Here is a 27,039-nt window from a genome sequence, read left to right as displayed (position 1 = left end):
TTCTTTTTTCTTTTTTTTTTCGGTCAACCTGACCAATCAATCAATCAATCTTTATTTAGCATTCATTCATTTACAAAAATGAACACTAGGACAAGAACTAAAAGCTGCTTTTTTGCAGCTTGACAAGGTTCTTGCCCCTATCTATGACAACGAGGACAGAATAATGTTTGTACACTTTAGTGTGTGCAATGCACAAACTTATAAGTGAAAAATTTGTGAGGCTAAATGTACAATCAGTGATACAAGATTATACAGTACAAATGACATATATGAATATACACTATATAACAGAAATACATATTTATTTTCAACTGCTGTAAAATTCATCATAGAACGTTTTCTTGACATGCAGAAACATAGATAGCAAATGAAGATGTGCGTAAATTTCTTGCAGGTTACATCCTGTATGCGAAAATGCCATCAAAATGAAAAACTACCTAATTTAAAGGAGCCAAGTAGTGACTTCCCCTAGCCAAAGTAACGTTAAAAAAAATAATTACTCAGTTTGAATTAGGAAGTCTCGTAATGTTTTCCTAGTAGTGTCAGTTATCTCTATACCGTTTTCATGAAGTTTATTTAATAAGGATGGGACGCGACTGGATAGCCGATTTGATCCATAATTAGTACGGGAAAGTGGTAGCAACTGTAGCAACCCCTATCCTTGCCGGCAGCGCCTGTCGGTGCGCTAGCTAATTGGAGATCGGCCTCTGTGCACCGGACGGCATCCGTGGAAGCGCACACCGGGTGACCTTCGGTGTGCTACCGCGCGATTCTCGCGGAGTTCCTCGATGATGAGGTGTCCCCAGGGATCCTCCGGGTGGACGTGCGCTTTTCGACCGAGCGGTGCCGGAATCCATCTACGACCAACTTTGACCTCGGTACTTGTAGGCTTGCTTGAGTCGAGGGAGGTGCCGCTTTGTTTGTGTTAGTAGCCACGGTGGAGACAGGGTTTGCTAGCGGACCGAATCAGTGAACAGCGGCGACACGCCTGTAGTTTTCTTTGCTTTAGTGGCTTCGCTATCCCGTCCCGTGTTTTGACGTCGCCCACGCCCTAAACGTGAGCGCTTGTGGCAAAGCGCAGACCCTATTATTTCCGCGAACGCAGCCAGCATCCCGTGAGGTGTCCACAACGAGGCGAATTGGGCATAACTTCTCTTCTCTTTCGTACGTTGGAGCCGAGCGCCTTGTCATTCATTAGTATAGTGTATGGAATCGTTGAAGAACGCTGTGGCTTTGCGGTTTCATTCACATCATGACTACCGTACTCCGCCGACGTGTCACTTATAATAAACTAGGGAACGCTAGTAAATGTCCACTAGTAACACCACTCTCCTCTTCCGGAGAGTCGGCGAGCTCTGGGTTCTGCCTTGTTTTCTTGATGCATGTCTGGCCCTCTTATTTTTTTCTTAAGGAAAAGACAAATCGTAAAGGACGCACCTTCTATGATCCAGGCGAGCCCGTTGAAAAGTAGATAAAGCATACAGAATACATTGTAGGTCCTGCCTGTATTATCCATCAGCGGGGCCTCTTGCTGTGAACACTTATCGACCCATTCGGCCTTGTTCACGCACACTAGCTCTTCACTTCGCCGTCGCGCCCTTTAAGCGTTTCTAGACAGTCGAGGTGGAGGCTGCGTTGCGTAAGGTGTTTTGACTCTGCCTTTTCGCTTCAACGGGCCTAGGTACAAATCAGTGAGCCCGAGTGCCCGTATTGCGACGTTGGAAGCAGCTCGCGCTAAGTGCCGCTTTCCGAGGATGCGGCGGCACTTAGGGCTTCCAGCGGTCGTCCTTGGTTCCTCGGATCTGCGAGGTGACGCCGCGGCAGTGGACCGGCCCCCGCATTTTGCTGCAGCGGTTTGTGTACTACGACTTTTCTCTTTGATATTTTAAAACGAAGCTCCAAGCGTTCGGCTGTCACCCATCCCGAGACCCCTGTATCGGCTTGCGGTCAACCGAGCCAAGACGACGGCTGGGGCCGTCGTTTCCCAGGCCTTCATCCCTGAGCAGCAGCTGGCGAAGCTGGCCGTACTCTGGCCGCCGCGTGCTTCGGAGAAGCGGCCCGATTGTTGCGGCATTCAGTGTCGGGATGAATTGTTGCGCTCGTGCTCGCGAGCGCGCATCATGTCGGTGAATTGGCGTCTGCGTCCGGTTCTGCGCGTTCCGCTTCTTCTTCTTTTCGCTCCGCGAGCTCGCTACTGCGTGCACTTTGTCTTAACGCGCGGCTGGCCGGATAACCCGTCCGCGCGGCGTTGAAAATTGTTCCCCTGCACCGCGGCATCTTTCCTCCGGTCTTCTCCCATTCTTGCCGTTTTGGCTTGAATCGCGCTCTGCATTGCATTGTTCGCATGGGCTCTCGACGCAGTGTGTTGCGGTCTTCCTAACACCCATACTCTTTTGGAAGAGTTGTAGGTCAGTCGCGCTTCGTTTTTGTCTGCCGTCCTGACGAGTTGTTTTGTCGGAGCGTCACGCTTGTGCGCCAGTTACGTCGTCTTATTATTTTGCGTGTGACTCTATTGCCCTTTGGTGCTGTGCAGAATTTAAGAATGAATACGTGCAGCGTTCAGCTGGGTGAATCTGAGATCCCGTCCATTGAGTTGCTCGAGCTGTTAACTGTCGGGGCTTTCCAGCTTTGTTAAAGTGACACGAGCTACCCTTGCGGAAATGCGCCGACGCTTCTATATATTCTTTTCTATTTTGCAGATACACTTTGAAGTGAGTTTCTGTATGCACGTTACGCCATCTGAAGGGATTAATTCCTAATTTCCAGCTTTACACACGCGCACCCGCGCGCTTACACACGTATGTTTGAACGAATTCACAGCGCTAAAACACACACACACACACACACACACACACACACACACACACACACACACACACACACACACTTCTCTGAGTTTCTTTTAGTTTATAAGCTTTGGAAGCAACCAGTATGATGTCAACGGAGGCAAGCGCACGTTTATGTAAAGGAATCAGCGCTATGTTTCCCGTCGCGCTGCTTTGCTCTCAAAGACTTGTTCATGTTCTTATTTATGGAATTGATTGCGTTCACGGATGCCTCGTCGAGCAGTCTTTCGACGTGTAATCCTGTTCGCGAAAAGGTTACATCATGGACGCAGCTCGGGCAGGCGATGAATCACAGCGCGCTTTCAGCGTAATGATGTGCTGGAGCGCAAACTCTACAGGATTCCGGCGTTCGAACGTGACTGCAGTGCGTTAGTGGTGCTGTCTAGCGATAGCTACGGTGGACGTGAGGCACTCCCGAATTCTTTCTCTTTTCATGTCTATGCGAGCAGAGAGGTGGAATTCCTAATGAGCCGCTGTTTCTTATTCAGCGAAGCTTTTCTCCCTTTGGTGCTTATTCGCCTGAAGTCTTACACGTTCAAAATGTGAGTCGTTTATCTCTAGTGCGTATCTGGCGTGACCTCGAATTAGGCTGTAGTGTTAAAATCGGACTCGGCGGGTGAACTCGTTGTACAAGTTGACGGAGGAAGGTGCTCGAACTGAACCGTTAATGCCTCTCTCTCTCTCTCTCTTCGCTCATTATTTCTGCCAGCTTGTGTTCAGTTCGTCAGGTTGAGTAACACTCTACTCGTGGCGTTTGGCTCAGAAAAAGTACTTGTAAGCCATGGGTTGCCATATTCTGGTCTTGAATTTATTTCTATAGCTCACACAATGAGTTTCCGAACCGTTTACCACACGGGATCCGTAGCACGCTTCTAGACCTCGGTGTTCGAGAGTACTCGTGTCGCTGCCTATCGAAGTGTAGATTAAGATTTGTACACTAGCCGCTTCTTTTTGTTCATCTGCTTCCTCTGCTTGTTATTTCATGAAAGCGATAGTCGCGCTTCGTCTTTTGACTTGAACGCCCTCTTTTGCCAGCGCTAGGGATCGCAGAGCACTTGTTCTTGCAGTTCTCGTTAAGGCGAGGAACATGTACGTGAGAAAACCGGAATGGTTTGGTATCCTTCTTGCAGCACTTGTAGGATAATTCCAGCAAGAGTCTGTCGTTTTGTTAACCGTTACTCCCGTAACATTGCTAGGTATTTTCTGTCCTCTGACAGCATCCGTAATTTTTTGCGACAGAGGCTTTGTGCGCACGTACAAAGCGTTCGGAGACGCCATTCAGCCGAAAGCGCGTTCTCGTCTGGCGACTGGGCGTGCGCTGGCGCGATGCTGACCGAGCGCGCGCGATGTTCTCCGGTCTCCATCAATCACACGGCACGCTGTAGGCACGAACACGCGGACTTCGGTCGTTTCTCGCTTGTCTCTCTCACCGAGAATCTGTTCTGTTTGGCGTCGTTAATTTATCATTGCAGTGCTCCCGCCGCTCCAGCTTCCCCCCCCCCTCTCTCTCTCTCTCTCTCTCTCTCTCTCTCTCTCTCTCTCTCTCTCTCCTTCCTTTGATTGCGTTCCCCGGTGTTGGATATTGGCAACTCGGCGAGTTTGTAAAGATTTATTCCGGCTGCGCTGCAGACCGAGTGTTGCGCAATCATGCACCCTGCTGTTGAGAGAACGCGCGAACTCGTTCTTCCTCTCTCTCCCCATTCGCGCGTTGTGTGGAGCACGAACGAGGCTCGCCAGGATCGGGACACAAAGCTCGCACCTATCTAGCGGGAAGGGGGAGGACTTGATTCCGCCGGATCTGCTCTGCGTTCGAAGCCGGCTCCTTTCTCTCGTCAAAAAGAGAAAGGAAGCGTACGCGCAGTGAACGGGGTCTATGGGCCGCTGGGCAGAGAAAAGAGCAACTGTAGCGTGGGAGGATGGGCAGTCCTGGCGTGACCTTTCGTGACTGCCGCCGACCTCGTCGAGAGGAGGTGCAGCTAGCCCATAGCGCTGTATAATACGGCGTAGTATGCGGTGCGTGTGTGTTTGCGCGCTCTCGCTGGAGGTGGAAGCTGGCTTCGAGATGAGTTCTCCTCGCCGATCACGAGCGAATGTACTCTCCGTCCCGTTGAGGCTCGAAACGCCGCGCTTTGTTTGCTACTCTCGTAGGTAAGAGGAGAGGTTACCGTTGTTTCCAACGGAGTCTGTAATTGCAGACCTCCGCTTGGGCTTATGGTGTGCGCCGGTGCAAGGGCACCCACACTGCAGCGTTCAGTGTTATCCATGCGCGGCGCAGACTCCCGGCGCCATCGGTGGCGGTTATATTACGGGTTTTGGCTTGGGCCAGCCTTAGTCGGCCTTCGTTTCACCTGCTTCTACACTGTCTGCGTCTTCAGTCTGCTTTTCGTGCATATTTTGCAGGGTAGGGCTGTGGGGCTGGATGAAGAGGTTATGGGGGGACAAGGGGGGGGGGGTCGAAGAGTCGGATAAATTTGATGCTGGTATCCTTATGCAGCGCATGAATTCGTTGACTCTTCTCGACCGGGCCACTTCAGAAGCCGCCCGCGCTCCGTTTTTAACCCCATAGTCATCTACGAGGCTTCCGCGTTGTGGAACGTTTGGTTTACCTTCGCTGCTTTCTGGGGCGTCAATTCAGAAAAGCGGTGCAATTGAGACCTTAAATATAGTTGCACCGCGCTTCTGCTGCTGTTGGCCGTTGGGAACTCGATTATGCTTAACGTGAAATTTTTATTTCCTCCGTCACACTTTCGCACCCACCCGACAGAGAAAGAAACGTATGCGACCGTGGTATTTTCTGCGAATCGGATGCGACTTTCGTGTTTCGCGCTTTTCGTTGCGCTGTCCCGTCGCTACTATTCTTCGCAATAGGTATTTGCCGGAAACCGCGGTGGGCACGAAGGTTCGGAGGTGCGTGTTGTGCGAGAGTGAGTGGCAAAAAGAACGAGTTAAGAGCACTGTTTCTCACGATGGCCGCGGAAATTATTAGCCTGTCGGCGCGCGGTGGGCAGGCGTGCCAGGAAGATTTCATCGCGTCGGCGACGCCCCGCCGTGGTTCGTGCGGTGGGGTGGGACCGCTAGCAGTGCGCGTCGGCCGCCACGGTTGTCACGTGTGCGACGAGCGTGCCCTGAAGCCGCGAATTGATTCCCGCACTCTGCATCCGCGTACCTCCGCTCGTGGCGAGGACCTCTACGACGCCCTGTCACTATTCTCGTTGCACGCCCGTCTCCTTTCTTTTCTCTCGAGATTGAGGCACGATTTTGCGTCCATTCCGCGTGTTTCGCGTCGCTCTGCAGCGCGGCGCTTGTGCAGCTTGCGATCTTCTCGTCAGTCGCGCTCTTCTCTCGACTGTTGGCCGAGAGCGCGCCGTTCCGTTGCCGCCGTCACTCGGGGGAAGAGAGGCGACCCCGCATGTCTTGAGTGCACGCGCAGTCTTATTCGGTTATTGTGCACCCTCGTGCCCTGTGCTTGTTGATTGCAGCGGGCTAAAGCGCACGCCTTCCACGGAATAGCGAGCGGGTCAGGCGGCCGGAGGGCCGTCGCATCACGCGCTTGACTGACCGCCGGCCGGAACGCGTGGCCTATTCCGGCGCGTTTGGCTGGCTCGGAATTTCCGGCTCTCGAACGACTCGCATATGCCAGCAGCTCGCTTCGTACTCTCGGCTTCGGGAGTAACCGGCCCAGCAGAATCGGAATCTCGGCGCCGGAGCACGCACGAGCCCTGGCGTGACTATGTCGTGTCGCGCGGTTGGTTCGTCAGGCGTCCGACCCGTGCGGACTGTCTCGCCTTCGTACGATTGCTGCTTCGACCGATGGTGGTGCGCCTCTCACTGCGCACTCGTGAACGGCCGGGGCACTCTGCTTCCGGCGGCCATCGCGCGCGCGGAGTCGTTCGTCGCGCTTTGATTCGGGGGTGCCGCCGTTGCGCTCGCATCTGTGGCGCCGCCAGTCGCCTCACAATCCGCTCCTTCTGTGTCCATCGGTAGTCGAGAGTGGCGACGCCGGAAATAAGTGATCCGACTGTTGCTTCTGCATTCTGGTACGACGACCGCTGTGTTGGCGAAGAAAGAGCCTTCCGTTCGTCTCGTGCACAAGGAGGGGGAAGCGTTGTTGCGTTCCTGCACACGCGCGTGCCAAATTTAGGCGACCGTTGGTCGTGTGCGTGTGTGCATATTACACGCATCGCTTTGCGTGGTTCGCGGTGGCCAGGCTGATTTGTGGCAAATATCGCGTCACACCCGTCGGGCAGCTTGACGGGGCACGCTCGCGGTGCGCTTGCCACCGACTCGCGAAGCCCGAGTGTTCCGCAGGTAGTGAGGCGAGTGTTTTGTCCTCCCAGCCGTGAGCAGCGCCTCATCCTGTCCCGTTTGGATTGCCTAATCTGGAAAGGGCATTGGCGCGACGCGCTCGTGCTTTTGGCATTGGCGTCTTTTTGTTCCCCAGCATGTATTTGAAATATCTCAGTGGGGAACTGACAGGTACTGTTCTTTTCAATGTATAGGAAGACAACATTCTGCCAGCGTGCTTCCTAAAGATGTTTCTGTATCGAAGAACACGAAGGTTTAGATTTGCACTCAAGTCGAGGCTGCCGGTGTCGTCGAGTGTAGCGGTGTAGCGCCTATAGTCGAGCTCGCTGACGCTAGGCCCAACAGTCAGTGGGCGCATTGCGTAGGTTCGTTTGGAATTTTGCATTCATCGGTAAGGGGTAACAAAGGAGTGGAACGCGATCTCTGACTGCTTCTCACACTTCCCGGCAACTGCAGCCTATGTAACCATAATGTTTACCGGGAAATGTTGGCGGAGAACGCTATGCACGAAGGCGAGATTTCTGGTGTAAACGCGGCCTCTTGCGCGGGTCGATGCCGGAGACGATGCATAGCCGCGCCACAAAATTACGTTATTTTCAGGCTTCTGTTATTGTTTCGCACTTTTAATATTTCAGTCTGGAAAAAAATCGAACAAAGATGCATGCGCTGTTGGTGTGTTGTTTCATGAGATTTGTTTGTGGGCTGTAATTTTCAAAATTTTGAGAAATAACTGTGTGAAGTACGTACGACAAGGTATGAGCAAAATAAAGTGACTAGTGATAGCAGAATAAAGTAATAGTAAAGTTTCGTTCGTTCTCCGTCCTCGCTTCACCGTTGGAACTTGAAGCTTCTCGGACGATGATCGGCAGTTGTTGATCAAACGCAGACAGGAAGCGATGCAGATCAGATGTACAAGAAATATTTATAGGCAAACTTTTCTATATACATGGCAGGTAAAACAAATACATTACAAAGTTGAACAATTGAGAAACAAAGTCTCACTCTTCGACTGTCTCAATGACTGTTAGAGCCCAGACTCGTTTTAACGTACATAGCACGGAGCCTCACTGATCTATCAGCAATCCTGATTTCAGCCAAGTCTAACGTACATGGTACGGAGCCTCACTGATCTATCAGTAATCCTGATTTCAGCCAAGTCTGAGGGACAGCATGTCGTCCCGATTTTTATAGCCCAATTACACAAAGAAAAAAAAAAGGCGGTAGGGCCGTTGGCCCGTCCCACAGGTTCAGTTGCCAATCAGAGTCAACCGTTTGTTAAGCCACAACCCACAGGGATGGGCTTACTCTTCAAAATAAACATATTGGAAAACAAAGCTATTTTCCTTCTTCCCTAAAACTCCGATGCCCTCTCATTTCTCCGTAGTTAGTGACGGGGTCAGCAAAACACGCCAGGCCCGAACAAGTTATCGCTAGACCGTTTCAAATCCCAACGGCGTCTAGGCCGCAAATGTCTCGGAAGCAGGGGCATCGATACCACGTAGTGCGGCCGTACTCAAAGTTTGTCCGCGTGGGAGACTGATGGCCCTCCTTGTCCTTCAAACTTATTGTCTACAAGACAAAGTTCTCCGAGTGCGTGTTTCCAAGACGCCGTCGTCCGAACGCACTCTTTACGTGTGCACCGCATTCCTACAGCGTGCACTGTAAGCTGGCCTTCGACACCACACCGGCAGTCGCACCCAACAACAAGGCTGGCGATTGCGTTCCGGACGCGTAGAAGATCAGGTCCATGCTCACTGCATGCGGAACGGGGTCAGAGTTGCTAAGCCCTTCTTAACCTCGGCGGCGCCTCCAATTAGTCAGGCACTCGGGAGCCACACTCACAATACCTTGTACAGCGGTCCCTTTCAAGGCTGGTCTGTGTGGACTCGTGTGACCGTCGGCGGACTGCCAACACCGTGCGCACAATGCCGACTTCCCGGAATCGGCACTCGCCCACCTGGCACCTGCCGCGACGCGTCACCCAACACCGCGCGGTGCCTGTGACCCCACATAACACAGCAACTGTCGCCCGGCTGACACGGGGGCAAGTGAACCCCCTCTCTATGCACAAAGCACGTGGCCGATTCGTGACACTTAAGAACCCGAACAATCAGAGCGACCTTACACGTCCCTCCTAAAGAGTATACTGGGCTCACAATGTGCCCAGCTATACTACAAGAGCCAAAGGGCGCTGTATCGTAAAATTTAGGCTCTGAAGGTTCCGTCAAAGAAAATTGACATACGCTGCCCAACACGGGTGCTGCGGAGCCCGTAAGGAACAGGAAAATGAACTAAAAAGACCACGAAAAAAACAGTTTTCTCACAGTGATAAAAGAAAAGGGCGAAGGCTCAACACATTCATGGCAGTGAGCATGCAAAAAAAATACTCATGTAAGTACAGGAACACTTTCCAACGCGCTACACTGCACAACAGCAGAAAAGTGACATATACAGGGTATATACATAGTATGTACACAGTCTTATAACCCTCACACACATAAACGACAACAACCACCGAAAGTTCCATCAAGGCTGAACTGTCCCACGCACACGTCCTTCGGGTGAACGGGAACATTCACGCCTGTCGTAGCTGGCATGGCTGTTTCTGTCTATCCTTTCTTTTCTGCTCTTTACTCGGTTGGCTCCCATGAACGATTCGAGAGCCTTGACAATGCATCAGCGTTGGCGTTACTTGTTCCTTTCCGGTGACGCACCGTTACATTGTAGCGCTGTAGTGAAAGCGCCCATCTTGCTAACTTGGCCCCCTGCGGGGTGCTGGTTGTCAAATATGACAATGGGTTATGGTCAGAGACAACATTCACCACTGCTCCGAAAAGCCAGTAGTCAAATTTCTTGAGTGCCCAAATAATAGCAAAGGCTTCTCTCTCTATAGTCGACCAGCGCGCCTGTGTCGGGTTAAAGCGATGGCTAGGAAAAGCGATCGGCTTTTCTTTTCCGTCCACTGATATTTGAGCTAAACAGGCACCAGCCACCGTCGCCGACGCATCAGTGAATAGCCGGTACGGCTGATGAGGCTCAGGAGTGTTCATGGCGACAGCCAGACAGAGAGTTAACTTTTGACTTTCGAACACGCACTGCGCATCTTCCAACCATGGAATTGAATTAGGAACCCCTCGCCTTGTCAAAGCTGTAAGCGGGCTCCCCGCATCGGCGTAGTTCTCTCTCAGAGTTGAGGGCACCGCAATTTCACCCGTCCAAGTTTGCTGCAACATTGATAGGGACCCATTTGGGTTTCTACGGTACAATGGCCTGAACGGCGCCACCCCGGTGGTATCATGCGGCACTTCGCGATAAGCCCACAGAACAAAGGGGATCAGCTTATCCCACTTTCTTCGGTCCCGTTCCATTACATGATACAACATATTTTTGAGGACTCTGTTCCATCTCTCAACCACTCCGTTGCCCTCAGGGTGTTCGGCAGTGGAGAACCTGGGTGAACAGCCCAGTTTTTCTAACATTAACTGTGTCAGTTGAGATTTAAAGTTAGTACCTTGGCCTGAACAGATCGTTCCCGGCACTCCAGTACGACTGAAAATTTCCAGTAAAGCCTCGCATGTGGCCCTCGCTGTCAGGGATCGGAGCGGCACTGCCTCATTGCGTCTTTCTTCTGGTAGGACCAGTTGTCTCACTTTGACTCCCGCTAAGGAATCCCAATGGTACAAAAGTCCGTCTGACACGAACATGCTAGCTTTTCCATTTCTCGTATCATACGAGGCCTTTTTCAGGCTTTCATCGGCTATCTCAGCAGCTCGAAATTCCTCCCGCTGACTGGGCACCCCATTGATATCTTGTATCAAACTATTCCCTTGCAATTTAGGGATTTCATCTGTCGGTTCTTCGCAACTTAGACCGCAGTCTGGGTCAGTGTCATCGACCATTTCAACTGATCGGACCCCAACGGAATTGGCTACCCGCGGAATATTTTCCTCTCCAAACTCCTCTTTTTCCTGCGCCTGTAGTAGTTCCCAATCTTCCTTTGACAGCAGGCAGTCAACCCCGTTTGCAAGTTCGTCTGTAACCGCGCACACCAGATCGATCCTCTGCGGTTGTATCACAGCCCCTGGGCGATGCATGCCTACGGGCAGCGTAGCTAGGTTAGCTCGAATGGTGTTTCCAAATGCCGACTCGAGTCTTACTGTTCGTGATGGCTCCTGTAAAACGATGGGCAACATACTTTTACGGACGACCGTTATCTCACTACCTGTGTCCAACACAGCTTCTGTTGCTATATTCCCGCACATGATAGGGATAAGGTCCAGCTTTGACCTCCCTGAACTAGCATTTTGAGCTACGACTTGCACTCTAGCGCTTAGCACCCTTTCTTGCTCTGGTGGAGGTTCTTCACTTACAACAGCAACCTTCTGTACCCTTTGTTTTTGCACAGTCGGCGCCTTCCCCTGCTGTTCTTTATTTGAAGCTTTTGGGCAGTCTCTGGCTAGGTGACCCTGTACATGACACACGTGGCATTTTAAGTTTGTCCTCTGCGGGCTAGCTAGTTTTGAGTGCTGCAGCAGTGAGGCTGTTGCGGCTGGCTTAGTTGCTCGTCCTTTCCCTTTAGCTTGCTCGAAAGTCTCGAGCACTTTCGCCACCTCCACTGGCTTAAACCAATCTTCGCCCTCCCGCAAAAGAACATATTCAAGGGCTTCTGAGCTTAGACTGGCTTTCATACGGTCAGCGACCATAAGCTCCGTCATAGCTTCTTTGGTGTTTGCATTTCGAGATTGAAGGTAATAGGCCAAATAAGTTCTCCCGCGAGACGCGAACTGAGCCCAAGTTTCCTCCTTTCGTTTAGATGCCTTTTCAAACCTCTCCAAGTATTTAGCTGGCGTGAGCTTAAGTTCATCTAATACTGCCTTCTTTACAGTCTCATAATCTGTACATTCCTCGTCATTGAGGCCACGCAACAGATAACGAACCCGCTCGGCCAGCGCAGGCATGATCAAATGTACACGGCTATGTGCTGGTACTTGAAAAGATGCAAACAACTTTTCGACCTCATCAAACCATATCGGAACGTCAGCGTCACACGGCAACCGGTATGCCTTAAGCACTTTAGCACATTGTGCTATTCCATCCGTGATGGCACCGCGCCGATCGCTTCCTTCCGACACCGAAGACGGCCTGCTCGACTGCTCGAGCTCCACTCTCCGTAGAGCAATGCGCTCGCACTCTAGCTGTAGGCGCACCTTTTCCAGCTCCAGCTCCAGGCGTCTCACCGCCATGGCCTCTGGATCTGTCGTGCTCGGAGCCTGAGCAGCGCCTTGCGTCTCACTATCCATTTCAGTATCCGACGTCTCAGACTCGGTCTCTCCGACGCGTTGCAGTTCCTGCCGTCTCTGACCCTCTCTTTGTTCAAATGCAGTATCAATGTTTACGTTAGCCACAATCGCATTTGCTGTTCTGCGCGTGAACACCATTAACCTCACTGAACAACAGCCATGCCAACCTAGACAAAACGCAAGGAATCCCGCTCACCCGTTGCTGCTGGGGGCGCCGCCTGACGTCCTTGTCCAGATGAATTGCAACCCTTGCGGAATTCGCTGGTGGCCCTCTGATTCCTTGCGCCTGGCTCGCTGCTCGTTGCTCGTTGTGGGGCTTGCCGATCCTGTCGTGCTGCGCCAGTAAAGTTTCGTTCGTTCTCCGTCCTCGCTTCACCGTTGGAACTTGAAGCTTCTCGGACGATGATCGGCAGTTGTTGATCAAACGCAGACAGGAAGCGATGCAGATCAGATGTACAAGAAATATTTATAGGCAAACTTTTCTATATACATGGCAGGTAAAACAAATACATTACAAAGTTGAACAATTGAGAAACAAAGTCTCACTCTTCGACTGTCTCAATGACTGTTAGAGCCCAGACTCGTTTTAACGTACATAGCACGGAGCCTCACTGATCTATCAGCAATCCTGATTTCAGCCAAGTCTAACGTACATGGTACGGAGCCTCACTGATCTATCAGTAATCCTGATTTCAGCCAAGTCTGAGGGACAGCATGTCGTCCCGATTTTTATAGCCCAATTACACAAAGAAAAAAAAAAGGCGGTAGGGCCGTTGGCCCGTCCCACAGGTTCAGTTGCCAATCAGAGTCAACCGTTTGTTAAGCCACAACCCACAGGGATGGGCTTACTCTTCAAAATAAACATATTGGAAAACAAAGCTATTTTCCTTCTTCCCTAAAACTCCGATGCCCTCTCATTTCTCCGTAGTTAGTGACGGGGTCAGCAAAACACGCCAGGCCCGAACAAGTTATCGCTAGACCGTTTCAAATCCCAACGGCGTCTAGGCCGCAAATGTCTCGGAAGCAGGGGCATCGATACCACGTAGTGCGGCCGTACTCAAAGTTTGTCCGCGTGGGAGACTGATGGCCCTCCTTGTCCTTCAAACTTATTGTCTACAAGACAAAGTTCTCCGAGTGCGTGTTTCCAAGACGCCGTCGTCCGAACGCACTCTTTACGTGTGCACCGCATTCCTACAGCGTGCACTGTAAGCTGGCCTTCGACACCACACCGGCAGTCGCACCCAACAACAAGGCTGGCGATTGCGTTCCGGACGCGTAGAAGATCAGGTCCATGCTCACTGCATGCGGAACGGGGTCAGAGTTGCTAAGCCCTTCTTAACCTCGGCGGCGCCTCCAATTAGTCAGGCACTCGGGAGCCACACTCACAATACCTTGTACAGCGGTCCCTTTCAAGGCTGGTCTGTGTGGACTCGTGTGACCGTCGGCGGACTGCCAACACCGTGCGCACAATGCCGACTTCCCGGAATCGGCACTCGCCCACCTGGCACCTGCCGCGACGCGTCACCCAACACCGCGCGGTGCCTGTGACCCCACATAACACAGCAACTGTCGCCCGGCTGACACGGGGGCAAGTGAACCCCCTCTCTATGCACAAAGCACGTGGCCGATTCGTGACACTTAAGAACCCGAACAATCAGAGCGACCTTACAGTAATCTAGTGGTAAAATGGTGGAGCAATATAACCCGCGTACACGGCATGCCATATAGCGAAGCGTGACATGTAGATATACCTAAACATATACAGATCTTCTTCGACGCGGGCCCTTAACGCTGTTGCGTAATACGTGGTGCCGCGCAACAATAACCAGATGCATCTTAACGAAAAAGTGCGCGAAAAAAACGTAGACGAGAAAGAGACAAACGACAAACACGGGCGCTTCTCGCAACTAACAGTTCATTTCCAAAGAAACGGAATAAGTAGAAAACTACGTTGAAAGGAGAACAACCACCCTGTCAAGTGTGCACGAGAAAACGAAAAGACCATACACGTGGCAACAGCAAAGCTGGTTAATCAAGAACTGATTTGCACAAACTCCGGAAGGTAAGGTACTTCTGCCTGTGACAAAGCTATCGAGTGTTGACTGATGCATCTGTCACTCTCCAAAAACATGTAAAAGGCTTCCATTATTTCCCTTGTTTTTTCGCGCTCTATGCCTGTACAAAATCTGTTTTATCAAAAACGGGTTTACACAATTATAAGCGGCAATGAACCGCCAAAAGTTAACCAGTGCCATTCTTTGCATTGAGCGTATGTTCCGAGGTCCTGATATTTAAACATCGATTTGTTTGCCCTACGTAAACCTTTCCACAGGAGCACGGTATGTTATAAACAGCTTGAATTTTGTAGTCCACGTACTTCTTCTAATGATTGTAGAACATCCTGCAGGTTTGTCACTTGCCACTCCATTCATATCTCTGGACAGCTGGACAAACCTGACCAAGCCTGTGGCCTACACTATAAGGACAGCAGCAATCTTGTACCTGCTTGCTACATTTTTTAACCCGTGTGCTAGCTTATGCACATAAGGAAGCGAAACTGCATTCCTTCTACTCTTAGGAACATCGTTTTGATGAACACCCAGATGTGCTGTTTACGACACGTCTTTTGAATAAAATGAACACTGCAGTAGTGCACCGCTAACTTTCCGTTGTCACTTTATTTGTACGTGCGCTACAGTAGGGGGCAGCTGACGGTCTCTGAAGCGTTATTCAGTTATCACTATTCAATACCAGTCTGTGTATGCTCCGTCGTATGTTTCAACCGGCTCAGTATCTCCTTGCTACTTCACGCTTTCGTCATCTGCACGCACGGAACAACGTCGGCCGCTGCGGCTGGCTCCCGGCAGCTCAGCTGTGCGTGGCCTGCCGACGTAATCGATTGTAAGAGGCCTCCCGTTAGTTTCGACCCCTGCTGACTTTTGATTCCGGCCCCCACTATGCGGCATGACCGATAGCAGAGCCGGTGGAATCGACCCTTGCTCTCGCCGGAGGGCGCGATTCTTCCTCTCCGTCTGAGGACCTCAACGAGCGCGCGCAGGTGCGTGTGTCGCTCATATGCCGAGCGAGCTCATGTTCCATATATCGTGGAAGGATGTCGCGCCGTGTCGGTTGTGTGCTGTACCGCTTTTCAATTCATGCCGTTGCCTCGCCTGTCTGTCGCGCTGCGAGTCATCTGTTGCGGTGTTCTTGCGATGGCATTTCGTGCATATCGCGCGCTGATGCGTACATGCTTTGCGGGCGATATGAAACGTGCCTTTTACAAAGCGGTGGCGGCCGAGCAGCGTTCGGCGGTTCGGTGCGCGGTCGTTCTCGTTGCGGAATGAACGCTGATGAGCCTGGCCGGCTGCGGCATTCGCTGCTGCCGCGTCGCATCATTCCGTCTGCGCGTGCTGTCGTGGCGGCAGTGACGTTGATGACCCGGTAGGGGGGAGGAGGGGGGGGTGTCTTCTGGTCGCTTTCACCTTCGCGATTCTTTGGCTCGTTTCGCGGAGTGGGACTCCGGCGTTTTCTTTCTCCGGCTTCCGGCACCGCTAAAGAAGAGCTCCGGGAACCTCGATTAGCCCCGATCTCTTCTTTGCCCAACGCGCGCGGAGAGTTCCGTCGTGCGGAGGGAAACCTCCTCTGGTCCGGTCGTCTCTTCGTTTGACCGGACTTTTTGTGCTGCGACGAAAGGCCTGCCTCCTCCATCTTCTCCTCAATGGGACGCCGGTGACGGCCCGCGGCGCCGGCGTGTCTTCCTGCATTCTTCAGCCCCCTCCGGGCATTGATTTGCTTGACTTTCTTTCCTGGCGCTTTCTTCGCGTAATTTTTCTGCTCTTCAGCTTCTTTGCATCCCTCGCCTCTCTGCCGATCTTTGTAGTAGCGCTCATTTCACGAGGCTGCCGGTATGTTGTGTAAACACCTGCTTGTGGTCTCGTAAGAACTCTTGTCTCTGCTGTTTGCGTTCTTCCCCTTCGTCTTGCTTGCGGGTTATTGTTGTCTGGCCGCGCGATACTTGGGCAATCGCTGTTTCATCCCGGCACCGTTGTAGCGCGGTCTGATTGTTGTCTTCTCTATGATTCTTGCCTTTGCGATTGGGCGCTAGTTTGCTTGTGTGTGTGTGTGTGTGTGTGTGTGTGTGTGTGTGTGTGTGTGTGTGTGTGTGTGTGTGTGTGTGTGTGTGTGTGTGTGTGTGTGTGTGTGTGTGTGTGTGTGTGTGTGTATTCTTTTGAATACTGGGTATTCCTTTGACCGACAAGTAGCTCGCGCGGACAACGCCGCCATTTCGTAAGCGTTCCCGTGGTCCTGCTTTGTTTATTCTCCATGATCGACTGCCACTCAGTGGAACCGTCGTCGCTGCGTGCGTTTGTGTTTCGTTCTTGCCTCGAGAGTCATTTTCAGAACGTGCTTTTCTAGTGGTTTGTTTATCGGGGAGGCAATAGGCGGACGCGCCTCTATACTATGCTCACGTGTTTGTGCACACTGAACGAAGCTGCGGTTGTGAAGATTACCGCCCAACAAAACCTCGCCTGGCTAGGATGCCATTCCGACCGCAAATTGGTCACAGTCGGTTCGCTTTGCCGTGTTTTGCTGAAGCGGGCTTTCCTTTTTCTCTCGCTCTCTCGGAGCTTATCATTGTTCGTCAGCCTTGGACTTTATTCTTGTCCTATCGTATTTGCTCTTGCGAGGCCTCTGATCGACGGGGTTAACTGCCGCGCACTTTATTCGCAAAAAAAGAATTGCGGTTTGTGCGGACCCGTAGTGATTCGCAAACCTACGACGGCCTCTTTGGTGTTTGTTGTTCGTCGTATCTTCTCAGCGAAGCTGCCAGTGCCAGCAGGAGCCATGCATAAGGACGGGCTTGCCTCTAGAGCCCTTTGCCTTCACTCTGGACTGAACGCTTCCTTGGCCACGTCCGCCTGCCGCCTCGGAGCAACGCGACGCGAAGACTTCAGTTTCGCGCACCGTTGCGAGGGAGAGTTGGCTTGGTTATTGCGGAACGCTTTTAGCGGCGCTGCATGGGAAGCGCTCGCTGGTGTTGCGAATAAAGCCCATTGCAAAGGCTCGTAGCGGGAAGGGAAGCGAAGGGTGGAAAGCGGCGGCCCCGTTTTCCCTTTGAAAAATCGATCGTTTCATCGGGGGGACCTTTCGACCCCGCTCTGCGCATTCGGCAGTAAGAAAGAAAACGGCTACCTTTTCCAAGGGGTACGCTCGGTGGCGGTGCCAAGCGGTGGCGGCCAGCTGCGTAATCAGACGACGGTCTCGACTTACCGCTCCGATCCACGGAACGAAATGAACCGACCCTTGAGTGGTTGTGTGTAGGGCACGGCCGCCGCGTGCTTTTACTGCAGTTAGTAGAGGCACGCGAATACCAGTGTGCGTGCGCGCTGGTCGGTTACCAGAACAGCACCTTGATGAGACCGTACTAGCCATATTTTTTTTTTTTCGTACTTCACCTCCATATCCCACGTTTAGTAGGAGTGGAAAAGGCCGATTCATAGTGTTCTTGAGTGACGCGCCTCAAACACGATGCCGCGTAAGTCAGTGAAGTCATGCAATTTTTCTCATATTTCGATCATTGTTCTGCGGGAAAAGCTTTCCAGGATATACCGAGTTGAGCTTTTGCCTCTTTTTCAATTCATTGAATTGCAAGCACCCTTTGGTGACAGGGAACACGCCCCGAGCAGATGCTGTCGAAAATGTGTGCCGTCAGGCGTATTGGTGTGGGAATTTTAGGATGTTGTCGTCACGAATTTTTGCGTTCATTTTGGCTTGCCGGACATATCACCATTGTCATCACTGATTTGCTTAATATTTTCCAAAAGTGTAGTCTACCAATATAGCTTAATTCGATAATGTTCCTTGTATCTAAGCTTGCCTTTTTAAAACATCCTTAAAGAAGTGCGTGTGATCGCACAAATGGATACATTCAAACTGTTGCATCAGTAACAGAACTGTACATGTTGATCGCTTGCAGAAATAGCCCGGTTAGCTCTTTCATAATTTCCTCTGGCTTACTTGTTATCTCGTTAATCTTGTCACCTTTCACGTATATACCTTCGTGTTAATATAACCGTGTCGGTTGTTCTGTTCCAGTCAATTGTGCGTTTTCCGTAATTCTAGGCGCAGTTCCTTTTTCCTCTTGGAATCAACTGGCCAGTTGCGTTTGGATGTGCGAGGCTGTCGCACTTTCCGCTTACGCTGTTGCTGTAGTACATCTGTTTTGTTTTATATGAGTGGGCATTTAGTCTTTCCGTAAAACGCATCGTGGTCGTCATTCGGTGTAATGCTGCTTAGCGCAAACGGGCTGGGAAAGAACACGGAAGTGCACGTAGGTTTTAGATGTCTGCACGAATGTGACAAGCCGCGTGCCCTCCTCGGAAAGGGCCGTTGAAGCGCGTGTATCTTGAGATAATCGGGGGCAAAAAAGAAAGGAACAGCCGGAAACGTCACGATCCCCTTCTACCTTTATGTAGCCTTGTCGCTCGTTTCGTAAAGCAAACGGCCGCCTGCGCCAGCTTCTCAAAACGGCGCTTCAAGCGTACGTCAGTTGACTTTTCGACTTGGAAAGGATGCGTTACGTCTCAAGACCCCAGGATCAGCCGTCTTTACTGCAGGCCAGCGTCAACGGGTTAAAAGGTCCTTTAGCGGAAGATAGCTGTGCTTGTGTCCCTCCCCCCCCCCCCCCCATCTCTCTCACTCTTCCATGTCGTGGACGTTTCTTGGCTTCAGCTCCTATACGCTGCGCGGCAGCAGATGGACGTGTAGCCCTGCTGTGTTTCGACCGTCTTGTCGCGCTCGCGGGCCAAGCGGTCCGCAAAGTTCGTCTTGACGACGACACTCGTTAGTATTAGTTGCGCAACTAACAACGCACTTGCCGTGTCGTGCGAGCGTTGCGGCATCGCATGCAAATTGCTGCGTGTCGGGAGGTTTCGCGTCACACTGAAACGAGCAAATGCGGATGCGAGCGCTAATGGTGCGGGTCTCCATTCAGCATGTTCCGTTTGCAGCAAAAATTACGGAGATTTAGACGGAGATTTAGTAGTAGCGCCCAAAGTGGCTTTACGTATCGTTCAAACCCTAACTCATTTGCATGCCTGGCCGTTATATTTATTATCTGTCATTATTTATACTCCGTTGTTAATCCTGGTGATGGGTTGGCCATCAAAAAGGCGGCACAACTAAATGTATTTTATTTTTGCACACATCATTGGTCACATGCGCAGCTATATAGCGCGAATTGCGTGGTGGAAGCTGTAGACGTGTTTCCCGTGGCGTCATTGTGCACGACCATTTAGTTTAGCCAGCACTGTCTGCACTATCTTCGTTGCACTATGACTCGGGCTTTCCATTAGTTGAGCGAGGCAAACACAACAGCAGCGAAAAGTGGTCATTACGTTGAGAGTTCCTTCTTGTTTGCGGCTTTCGAAGGACGGTATGTTGGTGCGACGTTAGGTTTAAGTGAGGTCGAGTTCCGACCAGCCAGCGCGGCAGTGTCGTCAGGTGTGCGTGTCGGTCGGCTGAGGGTCTGGGAGGCCGCTGTCTCGGTGCACTCGCTGGCGGCCGAGAGCGCGCGATGGACGGACGCACGGGCGAAGCTTGCGGCGACCCCGTCGTTGCATTGCTTAATTGTTAGAGGAGAGCTCTTCTTCGCTCCTCCATCGGTTCGCGTCTAGCGCGCTTCGTCTGGCCTTGGCTTGGAGGACGCACGCGCTCGGTATCGCTCCGTCCCGCGTGGTGGGAAAAGGGCTCCTCCGACTCGGCAGACTGCACGCACGACCGACCGAGCGCCGTGCGACGCGGTCGTGCGCTTCGCGTGATTGCCGCGCGTCCGGCCCGATGACAGATCCACGCTTGCGACAGACCCGCCGTCCGAATGCGAATGCACCAGCACTGCACGGCGCCTCGTCGAAGGTGGCTGGTGGAGGGAGTTTCGGAAATTCCTGTCCAGATTTGCTTCCGATGTGAAAGCGCTGCAGTCTCGAGCGCACGGATTTCGATTTCGTGAATGCATGTTTCGTGAGCTGACGTTACGCATACCGTTAACGCTTCTTCAAGATTTTTGACGGCGCTCGCTATTCCTTATCGTTCGTAAGAACTATACGGCATTGGCTTGCTGCCTTCGCTAATAATTTGTTTGCTAGCACGGTTAGCCGACAGCGGTTGTAACGAAACTGGTGACCTAAAGCAGCGGTTTACTCGTTCGTAGCACTTGCGTTGAAGCATACCCATAAACAGCGGTATCTGGTGTGCGCTGTTTATGGCTCTTCTGCGTTTGACAGTCGACTTCATACATGCAGGACGCCTGGAAAATGTATTCGTAAACAAACTTCGGTAGAAGTGAGCACAACAGCTAGGCCGTTCGCTGTTCTGCAGGTTATCTTCGGACTCGACGGTGGGGCTGCAATTGTCGTGCGTGCCACGTCACAATCGAGTTTAAGGGCCGTGTTCCATATTGATCACTTTCGTGGACGTTTATCTCACTATACATTGATTAGCTACATGAGCGGACAGAATGCCCGTCGCGCCGGATGCGCTGGATTCACGGAACGCTGTGGCAAATCTACGTCCCCCTATTGAAAGGTCGAGAGGTTTTAGAGGGGGGTCGCACCGCGGTGACCCCATCCGCTTGGTAACGAAACTTCGGCGTTGACTGCGCGCGCTTTGGAGCGACGGCGAAATCTACGCGCGGAAACTGTCTCTCTTCGTCGTCGCGTTGCAGCGCGCAGTCCCGCAATTGTTTCTCTGCCCATTAGTGAGGCCTTATCCAGTGGACCATCAGGAAACGCTCATGACGGTCGCATTCGTCGGCAATTTATTTTTCTGCGCCGCGCGGAAACAGAAACGAGGCTAAGGCCGGACCAGAGCTATTCTTCCATTCATTCTTGCACTCGAGTGATTGGCGCTGTCGGCGCGCTCGGGTAGTCTTGCCGTAGGCGGAAAAAGAAGAGCCCATCCGCCGTCTTCCCAGCGCGTCTGATAAGAAATGTTTTAGCGCTGGAAGGGGGTGCCTGGGCGTTTAGGACGTCGGAGTAGGCAGGCAGCGTGCGGTCGAGAAAGACGAGAAATAACGTCGGATCACCGTTGCCTCGTCACTGCACGCGCGCCTAACGCGAGATGCCCAAGGACGCCGTGCCCGTGCGTGTTTGTGCATGGGCCGCAGCGAGTCTGCTTTTGGCAAGCGTGAACGGCACGCTGTCGTGAGCGATATTTTTAGGGACCCTGAAGTGTGCCGTGCACATCACGTGCGCGCTTTGAAAGAACCTGAATTCTCGGAAATGCGGAGTGCCGCCAAGTCAAGTTTGTTGGAGTACCCCGAGGCGGGGCGACTCTTTTTGTCGAATGTGCAGTCGTTATGACAGCGTCCAGCAGTACGTGCATAAGGCTGCAAATTTATTATAAGACGGCTTAATGCTGTTACAGATGCAAAGGGTTTCCAACAAAACTTACTTGTGGGATATCTGTAGCCATTGTCTACGGGAGCGGCAAGTTTCAGCCAACATGAGAATGATAGGTAGTAGATGGATTTGCGCAAGCTCTGTCCTTTTGGATCTGAACAGCTTTGTGGCTTTGCCAATAGGTGGAGTCCAAACCCACGCCCAAGTGACGGCTTCCTCTGAGTAGCAAAAGTAGATATCGAAGGTTTTTCTTTTACTGGCTGCAGGATGTAGGACGCACTTGAAGTTAAACGAGCACGTCATGGTCGCCATCATTTAATCTTTCCTTATTGATCTTCCCCAACAAAATACTGCGTTATAAATGCAACGAGTATCCCTGATTATTCATGGGCGCTGGGACTTATTGTCTCTGTGCGTTTATAAATACGCGAATGCTTAAACGTTTAGAAACGTAAAGCGTGATAGTAACGCCACAAGAACCTCTGAAGCCACTGGCACGAATGTCAGACAAGTCCATGTGCTACCCGTCGTCTTCATGGTAGCACCGTTTTGACAATTGAAGCGCGAACCTGCTGCGCAGACATCCTCGTAAGTCGGGCTTTTTCGCGTGAGACGGTAAACAGAGAGTGGCTTACGTAGTTGTTGTAAGCACCAAGAGCTGGCGGAATCTTACGGGCTCTCTCTCTCTCTTCCACGCAGCCAACATGGCCCCTGGCGAGCTGAAGAAGCTGAAGAGCAAGCAGCGCAAGGCCCGGCGACGAGCCGAGCAGGAGAAGGAGAAGCAGACGCTGGCGCAGGAGAAGCAGAAGTCCCGGCAAGCCCAGCAGGCGCAGCAGGCGCAGCAGCAGCAGGACGGCGGCGAGATGGACGGCCTGCGGGACGAGGAGCTGCTGCCCGACAAGCTGGCCAGGGTGCGTGCCGCGCCCGGTTGCCCCTTCTAGCCGTGTGGAACGGCGGAACCGATTCTACGGGCATTAGCTCGTGCTAAAGACGCCCTCCTCTCCTGATAGAGCTGCCGTTCATAGAACTGGCTCACTGATTCGTCTACCAACCACCCATGGGCCATGTCATCATAATACGAGCAAGCGTTACATTTGAGAATCCTTACTTTGTTGTTGAGCTGCCTTTGTGTGTATCCGAGGCACGAGTGACCAGAACTGTCGCGGGATCATACGGCTGTGCTCCTGTAGTTAATAGCAACCCTGGAGTTCTGAAGTTCTACTGCCCCTTTCGAATTAAGTTCCGGCCTGTGAGCTGACAGCTCCGGTGACCGCTAGCAGTGGCACGTTAACTTTCGTCAAAGGCTGAGCCTCTCATGTAGTATGTGGCATCTGAAAGGGAGGGGGATGGGGGGATAGGTCAGATCGTGTTTTCACCGTCAGACGCAGAATATTTGTTTACGTGGGCGCTACCATGACTGAGCACGTGGAGCAAAGTTGAACGCGGAAAGCACTAAGCTACCCGTGCAATATAGATAGCCAAAGGTTCTAAGACATATTACTGGAGAACTAGAATGCAAAATTAACTCACGTTAAAATTATACGGCATGGCTATAGAAAAATTGAGAAAATACTTTTTGTATAGCCCCGAAGGGGAACGCTCGACATTTTGATCGAAAGTTGAGCGCTTGGATACATATGAATAGATGGAAGATTCAAGCACCAAATTCCAAGAATCAGTGGAGTTAAAAAGCACCCACTGGGCGACTTATGTGCAATAGGCAGAGATAAGCAAGTGGAGGCTGGAAGACTAGTGGATAAATGGGTGCATGATCGATTTGCCAGGCGTTGAAGGAGGAATTGAGTCGCACAAGCTTCCCTTCGTTAGCAAGGTGACGCCTCTCAGCACGCCAGTGCACGTGACAGCCTCTAAACATCCGCGCGACCACACTGCCAGTGCTTGTTTTGCGGGGTCTTCCGTTCTCAATACCAGGTGAAGCGGCGAGTCGCCGCTCAGAGGCACTGTTTCGCTCTTTAGGTTAACTTAAGGCATCCAAAATAAAGACGGGGCCGACAGGTGGTGGGGCACACTGGTTTGAATGTTACAAACAGGGATAAGGGGCCTCGGAAAGGCTCCTTATCCGGAAACGGAAAGGCTCCGTTTTGATAGGGTGACCTTTCTTCGTCAAAGGCGGCCTTGTCGCCTTCGGCAGGTCAGTTTTAACAGGTTAGGAGGGTGACGTCACGTACGGTCGGCGCCGGCTGGCCGCCGCCGACACCACCACGACGCGATTTACGCGCACGTGCGAGCCCTTACTAGTCCTTTCTGTGTAAATTAAGTGAAGTGCGTATTATCAGAGCTGAAATCGTCCTTGACCTAGAAAGCAGCAGCTCTGCGATGTGCAAGACGTACGGAAGTTCACCCGCTTGATCCTACTTGTCACAAACATGGAAAGTAACAAAAAGGTGTGCGGCCGCAGACCTGCGTGTCCTGCTCAGGGTTGTACAAGATTATCAGAAATTGTATTTTAGATAAGTTACTGCGTACCACGCGAAAATGAACTTTAGTATTAAATACCGAATGCAGAAATATATTTGAGATAAAGTACTAAACACTAAAATAGGTATTTTGTTACTTCAAAGATACTTACAACACTTTTGTGCCGAAGTGTAAACGAAAGTAAAACGAACCAGAACTTTACCATAGAACATTATTGGCTCGCAGGAGGAGCTGCTTCTCAGAATTGGACGTTCTCCTTGTCGAGAGGATCTTTGTGTTCGGTAGGCAGAGATTGCATTGTGCTTGGGCACTCCTTTAAGTAAATTCCGCGCATTGAAAAGCTCTCTTAAGCGAGGCCAACGCAGCACCGATGTTGTTTCACGTGTCTTAGTGTCCATCGCTCCAGCGGTGTGACTTCAGTGTCGCCGATGTAGATTGGTCAACTTTTGCAAAATGTCGCCCTTGTTATCCTATAGCGAACCACGCGTGCCGTAAGAATGCTAAAAGAAAGGCACGGTCAGCTTGTTCACTTTTGGCTTCTCAAGCTTGAGAGCCACGCTTTCTTCTCTCTGTCGCTCTTTCTATTTAACTCTTCTGAAAAAAGTCGAACCACACGCAGCTAATCGTACGCGCCTGGCTACGCGTCTGCGAGGCCGCGCGTGCGTCAGGCAGGGCTTCTTTTTGAGCGTGCGCGACAGAAGTGGCAGCCTGTGTGTGCCGTCGTCACGTGGCCGGCATGTAAACTTCCGGCGCGGATTTGGAAACAGGCTGTTGCCTCGGAATTGCGCTGAGACTCCGGGAGTCGCCGCTGGTTCCGTGTCGCGCGAAGACGATGGACGCCATCAATAATGAACCGCTGTTCGACTGCGTTGAGGCTCTGCCTGCGCTTGCGAAGCACAAGCACCATAAGAATAAGCCCGTGACAGTGTGCTTGTTGGCGAAGATGGCGAGAAATGTGTTACCCAACGGTGCCGTAGCATGCAAGTGCTCAAAACGTTACACGGTTGTCATGCGCGGGCAGTTTCAAACGCGATGGTATCGGACTTCTCGATCGCGATTGCCTCTTTAGCGCAAGTTCAGAAAAAGTTTCTTTCCCCAAACCCAAAAAGGCACGTTTCCCCCGAAGGTGATCCTGGAAGCACTGTGCTATGCGAAGTGAAGCTCTCACTGGTGCGCAAATCGTGTGGCTGCTCGCCCTTTCCTTCTCCACACGCGTACCTACTCGGAGAGGCTTAGGTTCACGTATACGCTTAGTGAGGCGCGTATCCCGTGCCCCATGTGGTCGAGCCTTAAAAGAGGAAGTTTTCGTCCGGGCGCAACTCCGACGCGGCCTATTCAAATACATGTAAGACGCAAAAACGTTTTGCTGAGATAACCCCTGGACCTATTTTAATGAAATTTGTTGCATTTGAGAGATAAGGTTAAATTCTAGGGACCATTGGAAGCGGAATTTCGGTCTAATGGGCGCCGTTTACAGAACCGCGATATCTGTTCTTGATGCAGAGCTACTAATCTGTAAACTTCGTGCTCTACATTTTCCGAACTTTAGAATTCTTGAAAATCCTGCTAATAAAATTCAGTCCCTAAATCGAAATTTCGCTTCCAACAGTCAATAGAATTTAACTTTCTCTCTCAAATGCAACAAATTTAAATTTCATTAAAATCGGTCCAGGAATTACATTTAAAAAACGCTTCTGTGCTGTACAAAAACATGTAATATGCAGAAACGCTCTTCTGAAAAAACCACTGGACCGATTTTAATGAAATTTGTTGAAATTGAGAGAGAATGTTAAATTCTAATGACTTGGAAGCGGTATTTTCGTATAGAACGCGAATGTTTTAAAAGTAGCCTTCGAAAAATTATCAAGTTTCAAAATATAGAACCACGAAGTTTACAAATTCGTAGCTCGGCACTAAGAACTGATATCGCAGCTCTGTAAGCTGCATTCGTTAGAGCATCCAAGGGGGACAAATCTGATTTATCAATTTACATCTTACGTGAGTTAGTTACATTGTTTAAGAGGAAGCTTTAGCTCGTGCTCAACTCTGATGCTACCTATTCAAATACATCTAAAACGCAAGAACACTGTTCTGATATAACCCCTGGGCCGATTTTAATGAAATTTGCTGCATTTGAGGGAGAAAGTTAAATTCTAGTGACTGTTGGAAGCAGAATTTCGATTTAAGGCCTGAATTTTGTTAAGGACTTTTAAAGGATTGGCATGTTCGAAAATAATAGACGCACGAAGTTTATAAATTGATAGCTCTGCATCAAAAGAAAAGCTTTATTTCCATATTACTAATCTTTTTTAGATTCATGTATAACATACGAATTTTGTCCGTTTTAGATGTACTATCATATGTAATTCATATAATTGTGATATCATTCTTCCTTGCCGAGTCAGAGTTGTAAACTTAATACTTTCGTTTTCAAAAAATTTACGCATTTTACCGGTATTTAATAAAAATTTGACGACCTAAATCAAAAATTCGTAACCAACAGTCCCTATATTTCAAGTTTTTCTTTTAAATGCGACAAACCTTCTAAAATTTGGTGCAGTGGTTGCCGAGAAAAACGAATTCTCCGTTGCGGCGTCCGTCGTGTCTTAAGTACTCTGTACAAGTTACCCCACTTTTAAAGTTACAGCAAATATGCTGAGCTGTCAAGTTATGTAGAACGTACCGAGTTAATTTGGAAAGGAAGATGCAGTATTTTGAGTAGAGTGCTCCATACTGACGGCCGCGCGTCAC

At 51.0% G+C, this 27,039-nt stretch overlaps 1 protein-coding gene across 1 annotated transcript in view; it reads left to right on the top strand.

Moving 5' to 3' along the window:
* Naa15-16 (N-alpha-acetyltransferase 15/16) overlaps positions 1–27,039 on the top strand; it is a 137,099-nt gene that overhangs the window by 102,373 nt on the left and 7,687 nt on the right. Inside the window, exon 17 of the mRNA XM_075688454.1 lies at positions 22,549–22,760. Coding sequence (XP_075544569.1) covers positions 22,549–22,760 — 212 coding nt within the window. The remainder of the gene's footprint in view (positions 1–22,548; positions 22,761–27,039) is intronic.

This window comes from Dermacentor variabilis, chromosome 4 (assembly GCF_050947875.1).
Source record: "Dermacentor variabilis isolate Ectoservices chromosome 4, ASM5094787v1, whole genome shotgun sequence".
In the NCBI taxonomy this organism is placed as follows: Eukaryota; Metazoa; Arthropoda; class Arachnida; order Ixodida; family Ixodidae; genus Dermacentor; species Dermacentor variabilis.
The sequence above is the reverse complement of the archived record's forward strand: the minus strand, read 5'-3'. Positions and strand labels throughout refer to the sequence as shown.